We start from the raw sequence: 14360 nt of genomic DNA, 5'->3' as shown, positions 1-14360 counted from the left end.
GTTTTGAGGAAATGCTTATAATAGGCCAAGCTTAGGGAGCGTGCTTTAAGAGTGTGAGAGTGTGTGTGTGTGTGTGTGTGTGTGTGTGTGTGTGTGTGTAAAGAGAGAAACTGACTGACTGGTTGATTATTTGGAAGAACATCCAATGTTAGCATTAGTTTGATCTGAGTTCTCTGCTCTGAAAAGCAGCTGAGAGCAGGCTGCAACCTTCAAAGAGGAAAACAAGGGGTCGTAACAGACAGCACTGACCGTGAAAGCAGCCTACTTCCGGCTGCTGACGGGCACCCTATGCTATGGGGGAGCTCCAGGGAAAGGCAGCCCCCATCCTCAAGGCCAGATGGATTCAGGAAGACCAAACTTGGTTGTGGAGAACAAGTGGAAAAAACTGGCTTTGTCAATGGATGGAACCAGTCTTAACATCGGATAGCAAGGATGCGTGAGAGAGAACGGACTGAAGAAAGGATTTCCAAGGGTCTGGCACCATTCAGATCTCCACGAGAAACAAAATGTGAACTCACTGGGGAGACCAGAAGGTAAGTAATTCTCTCCGAGAAGGCAAGATTCCCACAAGGCAGAGAGGTTACAGGGGCAATAAACACGACCTCAGCAAAGGAACCAGCAGGGATCACTGAAGAAGAAAGGAATGATAGAAAGCAGGCTCCAGAAGAAATGAAACCCCCATCAAACCCAGAAGCAGGACTCAAATCTTCCTCAAACTGTACAGACCAAGGAAAACACCCAAGACAGCCATCTCTAGGCAACGCCACCAGGGGAGCTAACAAGAAGCAGTGAGAAAGAAAGGACTCAAACCCTCTAGTCTGAACCCAACCCCATACCTTCTTTTCTTCTTGCTTTGGAGAGAAAGAAAGGGAAATTGCTTTATTTTCCTTTCGTTTCTCAGGCTTAATTGGAGGGTCCAGCTGGAGAACACCTTACACATCTACCCGTGGCCAAAAAGAAATCACTCTCTGAGAGAGTGCTATCTTTCCCAAGCTTTAAGCGTCACACCCAAAAGACACAGAGCAAGCAGGGAGTGAGGAAATGAACACTCTCCCAGCTGCAGATCAGTTCGACTCCAGCAAATGGAGCAGCGCACACCACAGCTGATGGCCCTCAAGTCCCCGGAACCATCTCTTCCGGTCATTTCTCTCTACAGTCGAACTGAAAGCAAAGGCAGGCAGGGAAAACAGGGACAAGCAGACCCCCTAGAACGTCACTGTTCAATAGCAATTAGCCACATGAGACCACTTAAATCTATTAAAGTTTTAAAATCCAGTTCCTCGGTCACCTTAGCCCCATTTCAAGGGCTCAACAGCTATATGTGGAAGTGGGCACCCCACTAAACACAGATCGTTTCCTCACTGAAAGTCCTGCTTGAGAGAGCTGCCCCAGACGGCAGTGCAGACCCGGAGCCCAGGGCAAAGGCGAGCAGACGTAAAAAAGACACCGAACAGCAGCCCGTCGGGAGACAGTTTGGATCAGCCGTACAGACTGGCTTCTCTCATCCTGGACAACTTCTCCTTCAATTGCATTTTGCTGAACAATACATTGGCTGCTGCTGCTGTTGCTGCTGCTGCTAAGTCACTTCAGTCGTGTCCGACTCTGTGTGACCCCATACCTGCTAGCCACTGAAACAGACTCTTGAATTCTACCCCCAGCCCTCAGCCTCAATCATTTTTCTTTTGTAAAATCATCAGTTTTCAGAGGGGAGAGGTATGATGGGAAGATCACATATAGGGAGTCTTCTTCAGTCATCCCAAAGGGAGGACTTCTGTGATCAAGCTCATCTGCTTAAAACAGGAGGAAGATGGACAGTCAAACTCTCAACACAAGCACGGAAACCACCTCAACAACTCACGCCATTTGAAGATGAGCTGTCTTGTGAGGTGGTGAGTCTTTTTCACCACAAATCAGAAAACTTTTCAGGAAGAAATCACAGTAACAAGGTATACATTAAGTTAGAACTAGTGTTAGTTGCTCAGTCGTGTCAGACTCTTTGCAACCCCATGGACCGTAGCCCTCCAGGCTTCTCCATCTGTGGGATTTTCCAGGCAAGAATACTGGAGTGGGTTGCCATTTCCTTCTCCAAAGTGAGAGCTAAACGGCCTCTAAAGGCCTTTCCAGTCCCCAAGACGCTGGCTCTACGGCAGCTGCCACAGAGCGCTGGGACTTGCTGGGTCCCTGGAGACTTCCTATTTAAGTAGAGCCGCTAACACAAAACTGGCACTCCAGGCTGCCTCGAACAGGAGCAGCCGTGCTGGTGTCCGAGGGGGTCCCTGCAGGCGGGTGTGGAGTGCTGGCGTCCTGGAGGGGAGACAGCGTTTCCGTGCGGTGGGGCTGGCCCACTGGGAGTGCTCTAGTCCTCGTCTGGGGGAGAACTTCTTGGGGGAAGAGCAGGGAGGTGGCCTGGCCCAGACTGTGAGATCCCTGAAAGAGGGAGCGGGGACGGGACAGAGGGAGTCATGGCCTCCCCACCTGCGATGTGGAGGCCAAGTCAGGGCAGGAGGGCAGCCTAGGCTGAAGGCGCACGGGGAGGGTGATGGCACGGGCGGCACCCCTCCAGTGTAGGGGGGTCAGAGCCCAGGAAAGGTGAGGAGAGGGCCTGCCCCGGGGTGACGACGGGAAGCAGGAGCTCGGCACAGGGGGTCAGAGCCCAAGTGGGGTGCAGAGACACCTGCGCGGTGAGGGGCAGAGGCAACCACAGGGCTCTGGTCATGCACGACAGGGTTGATCAAGCAAGATACAGGGGATAACGGGAGCTAGACTCCTCACTGTCCGAGAAGGAAATTACAGCTACGGAAAGAGAGAGAGCCAGAATCCCCTGCAGCACTGGATGGAATAGGAGAGAGCGACGGGAAGGCATGGTTTTCAATACACATAGACAGAGAGAGAGGGAGCCATCTACGTAAGACGGAGAAACAAGTACAGATGCTAACACGTGGTGCTCAAAGAAACTCCGGAGTAAAGAAAGACTCTGGGCTGATTTTGTTGTTACGAAACACAGTTCTATTGTAGACACTTAGTCACCACGCTCAGTGGGTCCCCACCCAACACCACCATTTTCTACATAAATGTGCAGATGTGAACAAGAGTCTAAAAATGTTCCCCTGCCTGCATGCTGGCTCGCTCTGACCTGGCAGATGGTGAGCTGGTGGAGTAGGCCCATTTTAGTTTTAAGCAAACAGAATCTTAAGGTGGATTTGTTTTTCTTTCGAGGACTAAAATGACCAGCTATGACTTTCATGTTTCTTCCCAGCAGGGCTGATATCGAACGTTCAGCAAAATCATGCTGAGAACTCCAAGTTTCCCTCCATAGTAACCGTTGTAAACTCCCAATTTAGTTCCTTTTAGAGAGAGAAATGACGAGAATTCCAGCTGAGGCCAACACATCTGTGAGAAGAAGCTATCAATAGCAACAATCCTCAGCTTCCCATTGGACAATATTGAGAGAGATTTAAAATAAAAATAAAAACAAAGCCCTTGCTACTCTACGCAGCCCTCAAGAGATGTGGGAATTCCCTTAAAAAGCAACTCTCACAAAGAGCAACAGATTCCAAATGCTGCCGTGAGGTCACCCAGACTGCCTCCTCCCAGATCCCTGGAAAGTGTGATGAGCCTAGAGCCTGTCTTTGCTTTTCTTTTTTCTCTCCTGAGGCAGAGGAGTGTTATTTGTAAAGGAAACAGCACAACTACAGGGCCCAACTGCAAACCCTGGAGGGGAAACGGAGTGGGGTGTGTCCGCATCGGGCCACAGAAATCCACCGCTTGTCCAGCACAGGGAGGACCATCCCCCTGTGTCTTGAGCATCCTGCTGCTGCTCTGGAAGACAGACTGCTTAAGATTCTCTAGTTTCTAGAGTCTCAGGACTCTAAAGATCAACAGCAACCTTAAACCATCTAAGGATAGTCATTTCAGTCTAGTTACACATAAAAATTAGAGATCAAGTTACCAAGAAAATACCACCAACAGAGCAAGCTTGTAATTCTTGGAAACTTATTTGAAGGTAATTTGTACTGTTCAGAGTGGTTTGCTCTCCGTTTCAATCTCTCTCAGTCTTTTCCTTTCAGCCTGTTTTCTTCCCTGGATTAAATCTTAAGGGACGTGCCAGTCCTCAACCAACATTAGAGACCTAGATTACACTCGGGAGAGTAGATGATAAAGAGAGTTTAGTCTGAGCCATCTTAAGACTGCTCACCCTGTGTCCCCCAGGCTTTCTCCAGCCACAGCACTGCTGACATTTGGACCCAATGATGCTTTGTGGTGAGGGGCCGCCCTGGGCATGGCAGAAGTTTAGGGCATCACCAACCTCCGCCTGTTAGCTGCCCACAGTGCCCCGTGCAGAACAGACTTAACTCAGTGGGCCTGGCAGCTCTCTTCTTTGAAAGGCTGGCCCTTGGCTGGTGCGTGGGAACTTCAATTTCAGGGGAAAACAGTACAAATGACAGGATTTATGAAGGCTGTATATTGTCACCCTGCTTATTTAACTTCTATGCAGAGTACATCATGAGAAACGCTGGGCTGGAAGAAACACAAGCTGGAATCAAGATTGCCGGGAGAAATATCAATAATCTCAGATATACAGATGACACCACCCTTATGGCAGAAAGTGAAGAGGAACTCAAAAGCCTCTTGATGAAAGTGAAAGAGGAGAGTGAAAAAGTTGGCTTAAAGCTCAACATTCAGAAAATGAAGATCATGACATCTGGTCTCATCACTTCATGGGAAATAGATGGGGAAACAGTGGAAACAGTGTCAGACTTTATTTTTGGGGGCTCCAAAATCACTGCAGATGGTGACTGCAGCCATGAAATTAAAAGACGCTTACTCCTTGGAAGGAAAGTTATGACCAACCTAGACAGTATATTCAAAAGCAGAGACATTACTTTGCCAACAAAGGTTCGTCTAGTCAAGGCTATGGTTTTTCCAGTGGTCATGTATGGATGTGAGAGTTGGACCGTTAAGAAGGCTAAGCACCGAAGAATTGATGCTTTTGAACTGTGGTGTTGGAGAAGACTCTTGAGAGTCCCTTGGACTGCAAGGAGATCCAACCAGTCCATTCTGAAGGACATCAGCCCTGGGATTTCTTTGGAAGGAATGATGCTAAAGCTGAAACTCCAGTACTTTGGCCACCTCATGCGAAGAGTTGACTCAATGGAAAAGACTCTGATGCTGGGAGGGATTGGGGGCAGGAGGAGAAGGGGACGACAGAGGATGAGATGGCTGGATGGCATCACTGACTCTATGGCCGTGAGTCTGAGTGAACTCCGGGAGTTGGTGATGGACAGGGAGGTCTGGCGTGCTGCGATTCATGGGGTCACAAAGAGTCGGACGCAACTGAGTGACTGAACTGAACTGAACTGATGCTGAACACTTGCTTTCCTTCTGGAAGCCTGGAATTCCGCACAGGAAGTAAGGGAGAGGAAAGACTTATGGACAGCAACTAGATTTCTGATTTGGGGAGCTTGGTAGACAGCGCTGCAAACTGACTGAGAGAGAGACAGACAGAGAGAGAACTGAAGGATAAATAAGGTTGGTGTGGGACAGGAATGACGGACCCTCAAGGACCCCGGCCTGTCACTGATGGTTCGACTGCAGTGCAACCCGCCCCCCTGGCCCTCACTGGCATCTCTCAGCACCGCTGGCTGTGCCCGAGGCGCCTTACCCGGGTCCCTTCTCCGGAAGGTCCACCTCGGCTGACAGCGGACTATAGACAGGAATGCTGACATCGTAGCCTTGCCGATAAGTCCACGTAGAGAAGCCACCACCAGCCAACAGAGCCCTGAAAAACAAACGGTTTTGTCAAACGGTGAGAAAGAAAGACAGTCTTCGTTCTGATAAGCTCTGTGGAAAGGGGCAGCTGGATGTTCATAACAGTATCAGCCACAGCTGATGTTTACCAAGTCACTTTTCTAGAAAGACACAGTGCTAAACGTTGTACAGCATCTCAGGGGCACTCGCTGCATCCTCGTCCGGAGTCACCCGCCTTCCTCTGGGGTCCTAAGCAGTCTGTCCTTACTTTCCCTATTTTAAAATACAGCACAGCCAGGAGGACAGCCTGCGAACGGCCCCTCTGCTACCTTGTTTGGATCCCATTCACCTCTCCCAGAAGTCACAGACGGTGAACGTGGTGGTGTTAGTCGCTCCGTCACGTCCAACTCTTTGCAACCCCATGAGCTGCAGCCCTCAAGGCTCCTCTGTCCACGGAGTTGTCCAGGCAAGGACGCTGAAGTGGGTTACCATTCCCTTCTCCAGGGGATCTTCCCGACCTAGCGATCAAACCAGGGTCTCCCGCATTGCGGGTAGAATCTTTACCATCTGAGCCACCGAGGAGGCCCTGACTCTTAAACACATTTACAGTAATACGAATAACAACAGGACTGGCTGGGGCAGTCACTTACCGTCCCACTGACGGAAGCTCAGGGGACAATGAGCTAAAAAAAAAAAAAAGCCACGGTGACGGCAAAGTACCCCATCTCACGCTGCCTGCGCCCCAGCCCGCTCCAGTTCCCACCAGATCAGTTCTTTTCACTGCCGTCCCAAAGCTTCGTGTGCACTGTGTAGCCTCTACCAGCTTTCACCACCCATTCCAGCTACTCAGTCTTATCAACCCCACTGCTTCCACAGGAAGCAGAATCCAGAACTTGACCTCGAGTGCTTCTCCTGCAAGTCCACCCACACGAGCTTTTATTCTCCTTAATTAGAAAACCATGAACACGCTGCTTTAACTAGATCCAGCAAGTAATACAGTGACACTTCATTAGAAAGGAAGCAGGTGTACATCACACCAACGTTTATGGTTATTGTGTCCCGGGGGGCCCCCGAGCCCATCAAATCACTTACTGGGGCAGAGTGCTGCCAGGTCCATGCGCGGCACAGTCTGAGCCAAAATGTATGAACTGCAAAGCCACATTTTTTGCAATCTTGATTGCTACCAATCCCCTCCCTGCCCTGATGACAGCCTACATTCCCTTCTTACATGACCAGTTTAAGTTCAAAGATTTCCAAACCACCCCTGGAAATCCCAATCTGTTTGTTTAAGCTTTATGAAACCAAGAACTGGTTAGGGAGGTAATGTGCAGGCTGGAACACCTCTCCAGCTGCCAGTCCGCTCTGTAAAACTTAATGACTAGCCGTAGTACCAACATACGGTCTCATTTTTCCTGATTAGCATTCGGCAGTGACTCCGTCCAACATGAATTTGGGTGGGTTCCATGACCATGATGGCAAGCAGACTGCAAGGGCCCCCACGATCGATGTGCAGAGGAGGAAACACAGATCCAATATACCAGCATCAGGCGGCCCAGGTAAGCGGCGTGGTGGGTGATGTAATTACACCCACGCCCCAGAGGAAGGGGCGAGCATCTGTGGTGAGGAAGCAGGTGTACATGACACCAACTTTCACTGTTACTCTCTCCCTGGAGCTCCGGGGCTGAGGGAGGGGGTTAAGCCCTGGGAGGAGGCAAGCAGGTAACCGGAAGCATGCCTCATGTCACAGATCACGCACATGCAATCTTGCTGGAGCTCTCAGGAGGAGCCACCGCTGCAATTAGTCAAACAAGCCTCACACCGGCCCTGCTGCTGACAAGACCTCCACTCCAAATCACCGCATCTTCTTCTGCCAAGCTTTCCTGAACATTACCAAGGAGAAAATAGTGTAAGCCTCCCTTGCTTTACAGCACATGTGTTTTACATTGACTGAAAAGTGAATTGCTGAGAAGCGCGTTCTGTTTTCCCAAATCGGAGATCTGTTCCAAAGCTGAGAGAGACTGAATGGGAACGGTGCACCTAAGAAAGCATAGCTGTGAGCACCACGACTCACCCCAGGCCAGGTGCTCCGTCGCTGGGAGTGTCCGCCAGCATCTTCAGCACTTCCCGGGACTCGAAGACCCAGGGACATCACTGAGCCCTCTTCCTCCCTGTCTTGTGGACCCTCGTCCCTACGCTGGGTCTGCCCCAGATGCTCTCACAGCTCGCCTCCTCCCATCTGAGTATCCACAGAGCTAAACACGGTTTGTCTGCAAGTGTATCTTTTGCTTCCTTTTAATCAGGCCTGCGAATCCCTCAAATACAAAGATTCAAGTTTTAGGTTTTGCAAAAAAAAAAACCGACCAACTCTACTGGCTATCCTCATTTGTTTACAGATTCAAACTGTAAAAAAAGAAAATGAGACATATATATCTGAGCAACGGCTAGATATTTGGTGAATATCTAGTGATGTTAAAGAACTAAGTGTTAATTGCTGTAGGTATGATATTAGTGCTGTAGTTATATTTTTTAAAAAGCCCTTGAAAAAAGTTGAAAGTATCAGTCACTCAATCGTGTCCAACTCCTTGTGACCCCATGGACTACAGCCCGCCAAGATCCTCTGTCCATGGGATTTTCCAGGCAAGAATACTGGAGTGGGTAGCCATTCCCTTCTCCAGGGGATCTTTCCAACCCAGGGATAGAACCAGGGGTCTCCTTCATTGCAGGCAGATTCTTTACCGACTGAGCCACTGAGTTACACACAAAAACTTCTTCTGCAGTCTCAAATGGAAAGATTTACGGACATAATGATACAACATCTGAGATTTGTTTCTAGATAATCTGGTGGGAAGAAGGTAGGAGCACAGATGAATCAAGTTGACAATTAACAAAGCTGGACAGTGGTTATGTGGGGCTCACTTCTTTTATACAGGTTTTAAAATTTTCCCTAAGAAGTTTAAATAAATATACACCTATACAAAAGTAGAAATTTGAGAGAGATACTTGCAAAGAAAGGATAATAAAAATCTAAAGTAGTAATAAAATTACAGAATATAGCTGAGAAAACAAAGATCAGTAAAGTCAGGCATTGAAGAGGTATAATTTGCTATCATTTGACTTAAAATGGATAGGTGAATATATGTGTGTGTTTGACTAGAAATCCATCAAAGACTCAAAAAACACACAGTATTTGAGAACAATGATTACCTCGCAGTAAAAGAGTAAAACCAGAGGAAAATTTGAAAACATATTTTTACACTTTACTCTTTGTATACTTGCACACTGTTTCAATCTTGTACCCAGAAGGTATATGTGTACCACACATAGGATTTTCAAAAACTGAAAGAGAAACACAGATTCACACAGCATGAAAGATGTATTTGCTGAGCTGACATCTGCTTTAGTCCTGGTCCTTGCATTTTTCTGAGTCAGATAATTCTTAAAAAAAAAAAATCACACTTATGACTTTAGATTTCAGGGGCATCTTAGAAACGGTCTAAATCTAGCCTGTTTTCTAATTTCTGAATAACCAGATATGCAGCTGCTGCTAAAACCATCCTACACGCATGGTTCTTACCTCCTCTGAATCCAGGAGCAAGGACAAAGGATCAGAAAAATTAACAAACAAATCTACTATTCCTTACTCCAACCAGCCGAAGACCACCTCGACTTCAAAATGAAATTTCCCACGTGGAAAGATAAACGAGGACTATTTGATGATTCATTACTTGCTACAGGACTGCCTATAATCACTTCCAAAAATACACGCACAGGGAAAATGATTTAACCTTCCTGATCCTTAACACCTAAGCACCAGCAAGAACTTCAACTCTCTCCTGATTACTTGACACTCCTGCAGAGAAATGAAACTCCTTGTAACATGTGCACTCGATAAAAATGAAATCTTTCTCCCAGTCAGATACAAATACCAAAGTGTCAGCAAGAACCGACATGTCCCAAACAGAAATGAACCCTCCTCAAACTAAACCCAGAACAGCAGGTGAAGACACTGCATTCCCAGCACCTCTCTGCCTTCCCTTTTCTGTCCCCTAACACATTTCACTTTCCCAGAACAAGCAAACGCATAGACAGTAACGCACTCCGGAACGCTGGGGCGAAGAGCCAAACCAGAGACCGCCTTGTGTTCAGCGGGTTTCTACAGAACTTGTGTGGCCTGACTGCCCTCTACCGTCCAAAACGGTTTCTACACCAAAGCTGAGGGATGGCGCTAGGGTCTTTTCTAGAGATAATCATCTTTCCAGATAGAAACTCAATACTGACTCTAGATAAACACTTAAAAGCAAAGAGGGCTTAGACTTAATCTTCTGGGGAAAAGCAGTACTACGTGTAGATTTTCACAAATGACGATGTTGGCCTCAAGTAAGCAGAGACCACAGCGGGCCTAAGGCTGTTCTTACCTCTTTCAGTAACAATGATTTCAAGAATTAAACATCAACTGCAACAAAGCTGGTTATAAATGAGTTCATATCTGAACTTGCAGTAATCCCCTCCCGTGGCTGCTGCCCAGGACCCTCATGCTGGGCCCACACTTCCCGCTCTCTTCGGAGCCTCAGGCCAAGCACTAGGAGAGGAACCTTAGGGGCACCTCCCTTCTGAGGTTTCCAGGAAGCCACACAGTTGGTACAACAAGGCCAAATACACAGTACCTGAACTTGAACCGCCATCGTGGCCACCCCGTGCCGCTTCTGCCTGTTTGGAAGTTTCATTAGGAAGGAAGGAAAGAAGAGAGTAAGCGGTACTTAGAGTGCCTCACTTCCCGGACGTTACAGGCTCCAATGACACGTCCACGCCTGCTCCCCTCAGGAGCTGAGACTCTACTTAATGCTCCCAAATGTAGAGAGAGCTGACACAAGCCAGTGATATGAACCAGGCCTTTTAGGGGAAAGACCGTGTGCTCAGGAGCACATAACCCGGACTAAGAAGACAAGACAGACCTCTAAGATGCTCCACTGGAACCTAACCCTCCATTAGTTTCTCAGGACAGATTCTGGCAGGTTTCAATGCTTCCAGGTCTCAGGGAGGAAAAGACCGAGGACAATTTTACACTTGAACAAACAATTCTGATTACAAAGTTATGTCTTAGTGGGCTTAGAAATATGATTTCACATGAACAAAAGGGTCCTACATTGACTTAATCCTCAGAAACCCATCAGGTGGACAACCCCAAATACACCTACCTGTCTCTGGGGACATCCAGGGCCGTGTTATAATCTGGAGGGCCTCCAGGCAACATGTTGAACAGGAGGTGATTGGTACCTCTATCCCACCTAATAAGAGAGTAAACATGTAGAATTCACGCATCAACTATGAAGAAACAGGCAAGTCAGTTTCTGGATGACAAGTCAAAATGTTAGTTGCTCAGCCATGTCTGACTCTGTGCGACCCCACGGACTGCAGCCCACCAGGCTCCTCTGGCCATGGGGATTCTCCAGGCAAGAATACTGGAGTGGGTTGCCATTCTCTTCTGCAGGGGATCTTCCAGACTCAGGGATCAAACCCGGGCCTCCTGCATTAGGCAACTTCTTCACCATATGAGCCACAAAGGAAGCTGGACAACAAGTAGCAAGCATCCCTGACCTGTAACAGGGTCACTTCTCAGGAAGGCAAACTGCATGCCTGGAGATCGCAACAGCGCTCCGGGCACTGGCTTGGCTCCTCCAAAGGAAAGCCAGGGCATGTGTCCTCCAAGCTGGTGCACTGCAGAACTGCTTACGCTGATGAAAATCTGAACGCTACTGCAGTGTTCACCATTTGGTTACAAAAACACAAAGAAACACAGAAGGCTAATTAAGGACATTAGGGAATGTGTGCAAAATGGAGTCCCATACAGAACTGTAAAAACGAATACATATACATTCTGTGTATATGTCATACAGCACTGACATACAAAGATGAAATTATTTGGAAACACATGCATGGTAAATGAAGGGGAAAAGGCAGCAAAATGAATACGCTTTGCTGTGTGAGCAAAATGTTATACATACACATATGTGTATGAAAGTGAAAGTGAAGTCGTTCAGTCGTGTCCGACTTTTTGCGACTTCATGGACTGTAGCCCACCAGGCTTCTCTGTCCATGGGACTTTCCAGGCAAGAATACTGGAGTGGGTTGCCATTTCCTTCTCCAGGAGATCTTCCCTATCCAGGGATTGAACCCAGGTCTCCCACATTGTAGGCAGACGCTTTGCTGTCTGAGCCACCAGGGAACTACACATGTGTATATACTACTTCTAAGTCGCATCAGTCGTGTCCGACTCTGTGCGACCCCAGAGACGGCAGCCCACCAGGCTCCCCCGTCCCTGGGATTCTCCAGGCAAGAACACTGGAGTGGGCTGCCATTTCCTTCTCCAGGGCATGAAAGTGAAAAGTGAAAGTGAAGTTGCTCAGTCGTGTCCGACCCTTCGAGACCCCATGGACTGCAGCCTACCAGGCTCCTCCATCCATGGGATTTTCCAGGCAAGAGTACTGGAGTGGGGTGCCATTGCCTTCTCCGATATGTGTATATACATGTGCATATACATACTAAAATGCATATATGCGTGCCCCTGTACATGTTTTATACAGAAACGACTGAGAAGCAACATCAAAATATTAATGGTTATGTCAAAAGCAGGCTTATGGGATGACTCTAACTTTCTTCTTTTTGCCTAACTGTATTTTCAAGCTTTTTATAGTGAATATGTATATGTGAGTAATAAAGAGGGGAGGTGGGGAAAGGCATTTACATTTAAAAGGAAGGATTGGGAAGATGAGCCCTCCTTAGCTTCTAAATGTTAAGAAGTTGGGAACCTGTGGCGGATTCATTTCGATATTTGCCAAAACTAATACAATTTTGTAAAGTTTAAAAATAAAATAAAATTAAAAAAAAAAAAAAAGAAGAAGAAGTTGGGAACCCACAGCAGTGGCCCAAGAGGGTGGTGCAGAGACCGGCTGCCTGCCCGCAGCGCGGGTCCTCCTACAAGTCAGTGGCTCACCCACGTGCCCACCTGAGACAGGAGATGAGCCGGCGGCTGGAAACCGGCTCTGCCCTCCCCTGCCCCTAGTTTCTGGGAGACCTGCGGATACCTGGAGAGCTGGGCCAGCGCCTGCGCCGTCTCCTTCACGCGGAGCGAGTTCTGGTTGAGCAGGTCGATGGACGGGACGAACAGGCAGGCGCGGGTGACGTCGTCGGTGTAGTAGTCGCTGTCTGAGATGGCCGTGAGCAGCTCGTTGTACTCCCGGGAGATGGTGCTGCTCACCGGGACACCCGCCTCGCCCACGTACTTCTTCAGCGGGTAGATGTACACCTTGATCTTGTTCTTGGGGTTGAAGCCGCAGCGGTAGACGTCGAAACACGTGTGCATCCTGCAGCTGAGGTCGCCGCGCTCGGGCACCGGGCTGTCGGCCGGCAGCCTGACCAGCGGCACGTCTCGGACGCTGCGCTTCTCCACGCTCCAGTCGCCGGAGGACTCGATGGAGTGCGGCCAGAACTGAAACATGCCCGTGGCGATCAGACCCAGCAGGACGATGGAGAAGAGGGTGATGTAGTAGATGCGATGCTTGGTCTTCATTCTCGGGATGAGGGCGGGACCCCGGATGTTGTACTTGACCGACGCGCACATAATGACCCCGACAGCCTCCTCCTCACACTCCTGGTTACCAGCGGAGAAGAGAGAAAAATGAAGCCTTCAGGGTGACAGATGACCCCCGAAAGGACCAGTACATTTGACCCTGCGAAGAACTGACTCATTTGAAAAGACCCTGATGCTGGGAAAGGTTGAAGGTGGGAGGAGAAGGGAATGACAGAGGATGAGATGGTTGGATGGCATCACTGATTCGATGGACATGAGTTTGAGTAAGCTCTGGGAATTGGTGATGGACAGGGAAGCCTGGTGTGCTGTAGTCCATGGGGTCACAAAGAGTTGGACACAACTGAATGACTGAACTGAACTGATAAAGTAAACAAATATTTGTACATGTGAAAATATGCTATATATTTACTATAGAATATATTCTATAAATACAAATTCTCTGAAAGCATAAGCTGGTTAATATCAGGCCTAAGAAGAAGAGCGCTGACCAAGCAAGGAAAATTAGAAGTGGAACAGCCAAAGGACAGTTTCATTTTGTTTTTTAAATACTTGCCTAACAAAAACTGATGCTTCATCTGGACAAACTGGCCTTTTGTTTGATATACTAAAGTTTTCATTCATTCATTCATTCAAACCTCATAGAGAACCTAAAGAAGAAAGCAAAGATCTACCTTAGAGGAATTTAGATACTAATGAGATACACAAAACTATAACAAAATGTATAATGTAAAAATACCACTAGGAAAATATCAAGAAAGGGGAAAAGGGTATTAGAGAAAAAAAGACTAATCTTTAAATAAATATATATTGATGTTTTATAATAAGGGGATAGTTGGCACATTTTGATGGAAGGGAGAAATGAAGAAAGAAACAGGGAAGGAGGAAAGGACAGGTGGAGGAAAAGCAAGTCCAGCGAGGTAGATCTGTCTCTAAAGACAGATGCCAAAAATTCTTCCCACTGATGAATGTGCATGCCCCTTGTCCATTCACAGCATGGAATCTCTTTCCCTTCCACCCGAATCCG

The 14360-nt window shown here is 47.9% G+C and overlaps 1 protein-coding gene across 20 annotated transcripts in view; it reads right to left on the bottom strand.

Moving 5' to 3' along the window:
- Positions 1-14360, bottom strand: part of EXT2 (exostosin glycosyltransferase 2) — a 149420-nt gene that overhangs the window by 118309 nt on the left and 16751 nt on the right. For 17 of the 20 annotated variants that reach the window (XR_015142331.1, XR_015142332.1, XR_015142334.1 and 14 more), the window contains exons 2-4: positions 12831-13396; positions 10944-11033; positions 5663-5779 (exon numbers count right to left, since the gene is read on the bottom strand). Coding sequence is in view for 13 of the 20 variants with exons in the window: in XM_086341224.1 (XP_086197350.1) it covers positions 5663-5779; positions 10944-11033; positions 12831-13396 (773 nt within the window). In the remaining 7 variants the exon portion in view is untranslated. Of the gene's footprint in view, positions 1-5662; positions 5780-10943; positions 11034-12830; positions 13397-13889; positions 13984-14360 lie in introns of those variants that run through there. The other 3 variants (XM_086341228.1, XM_086341229.1, XM_086341235.1) reach the window with 2 other exon arrangements.

Source organism: Bos grunniens, chromosome 15 (genome assembly GCF_055505025.1).
Source record: "Bos grunniens cultivar Pamir isolate PY7600 chromosome 15, Bosgru_T2T1.0, whole genome shotgun sequence".
NCBI lineage: Eukaryota > Metazoa > Chordata > Mammalia > Artiodactyla > Bovidae > Bos > Bos grunniens.
Note: the sequence above shows the minus strand (reverse complement) of the source record. Positions and strands in the feature narration are given on the sequence as shown.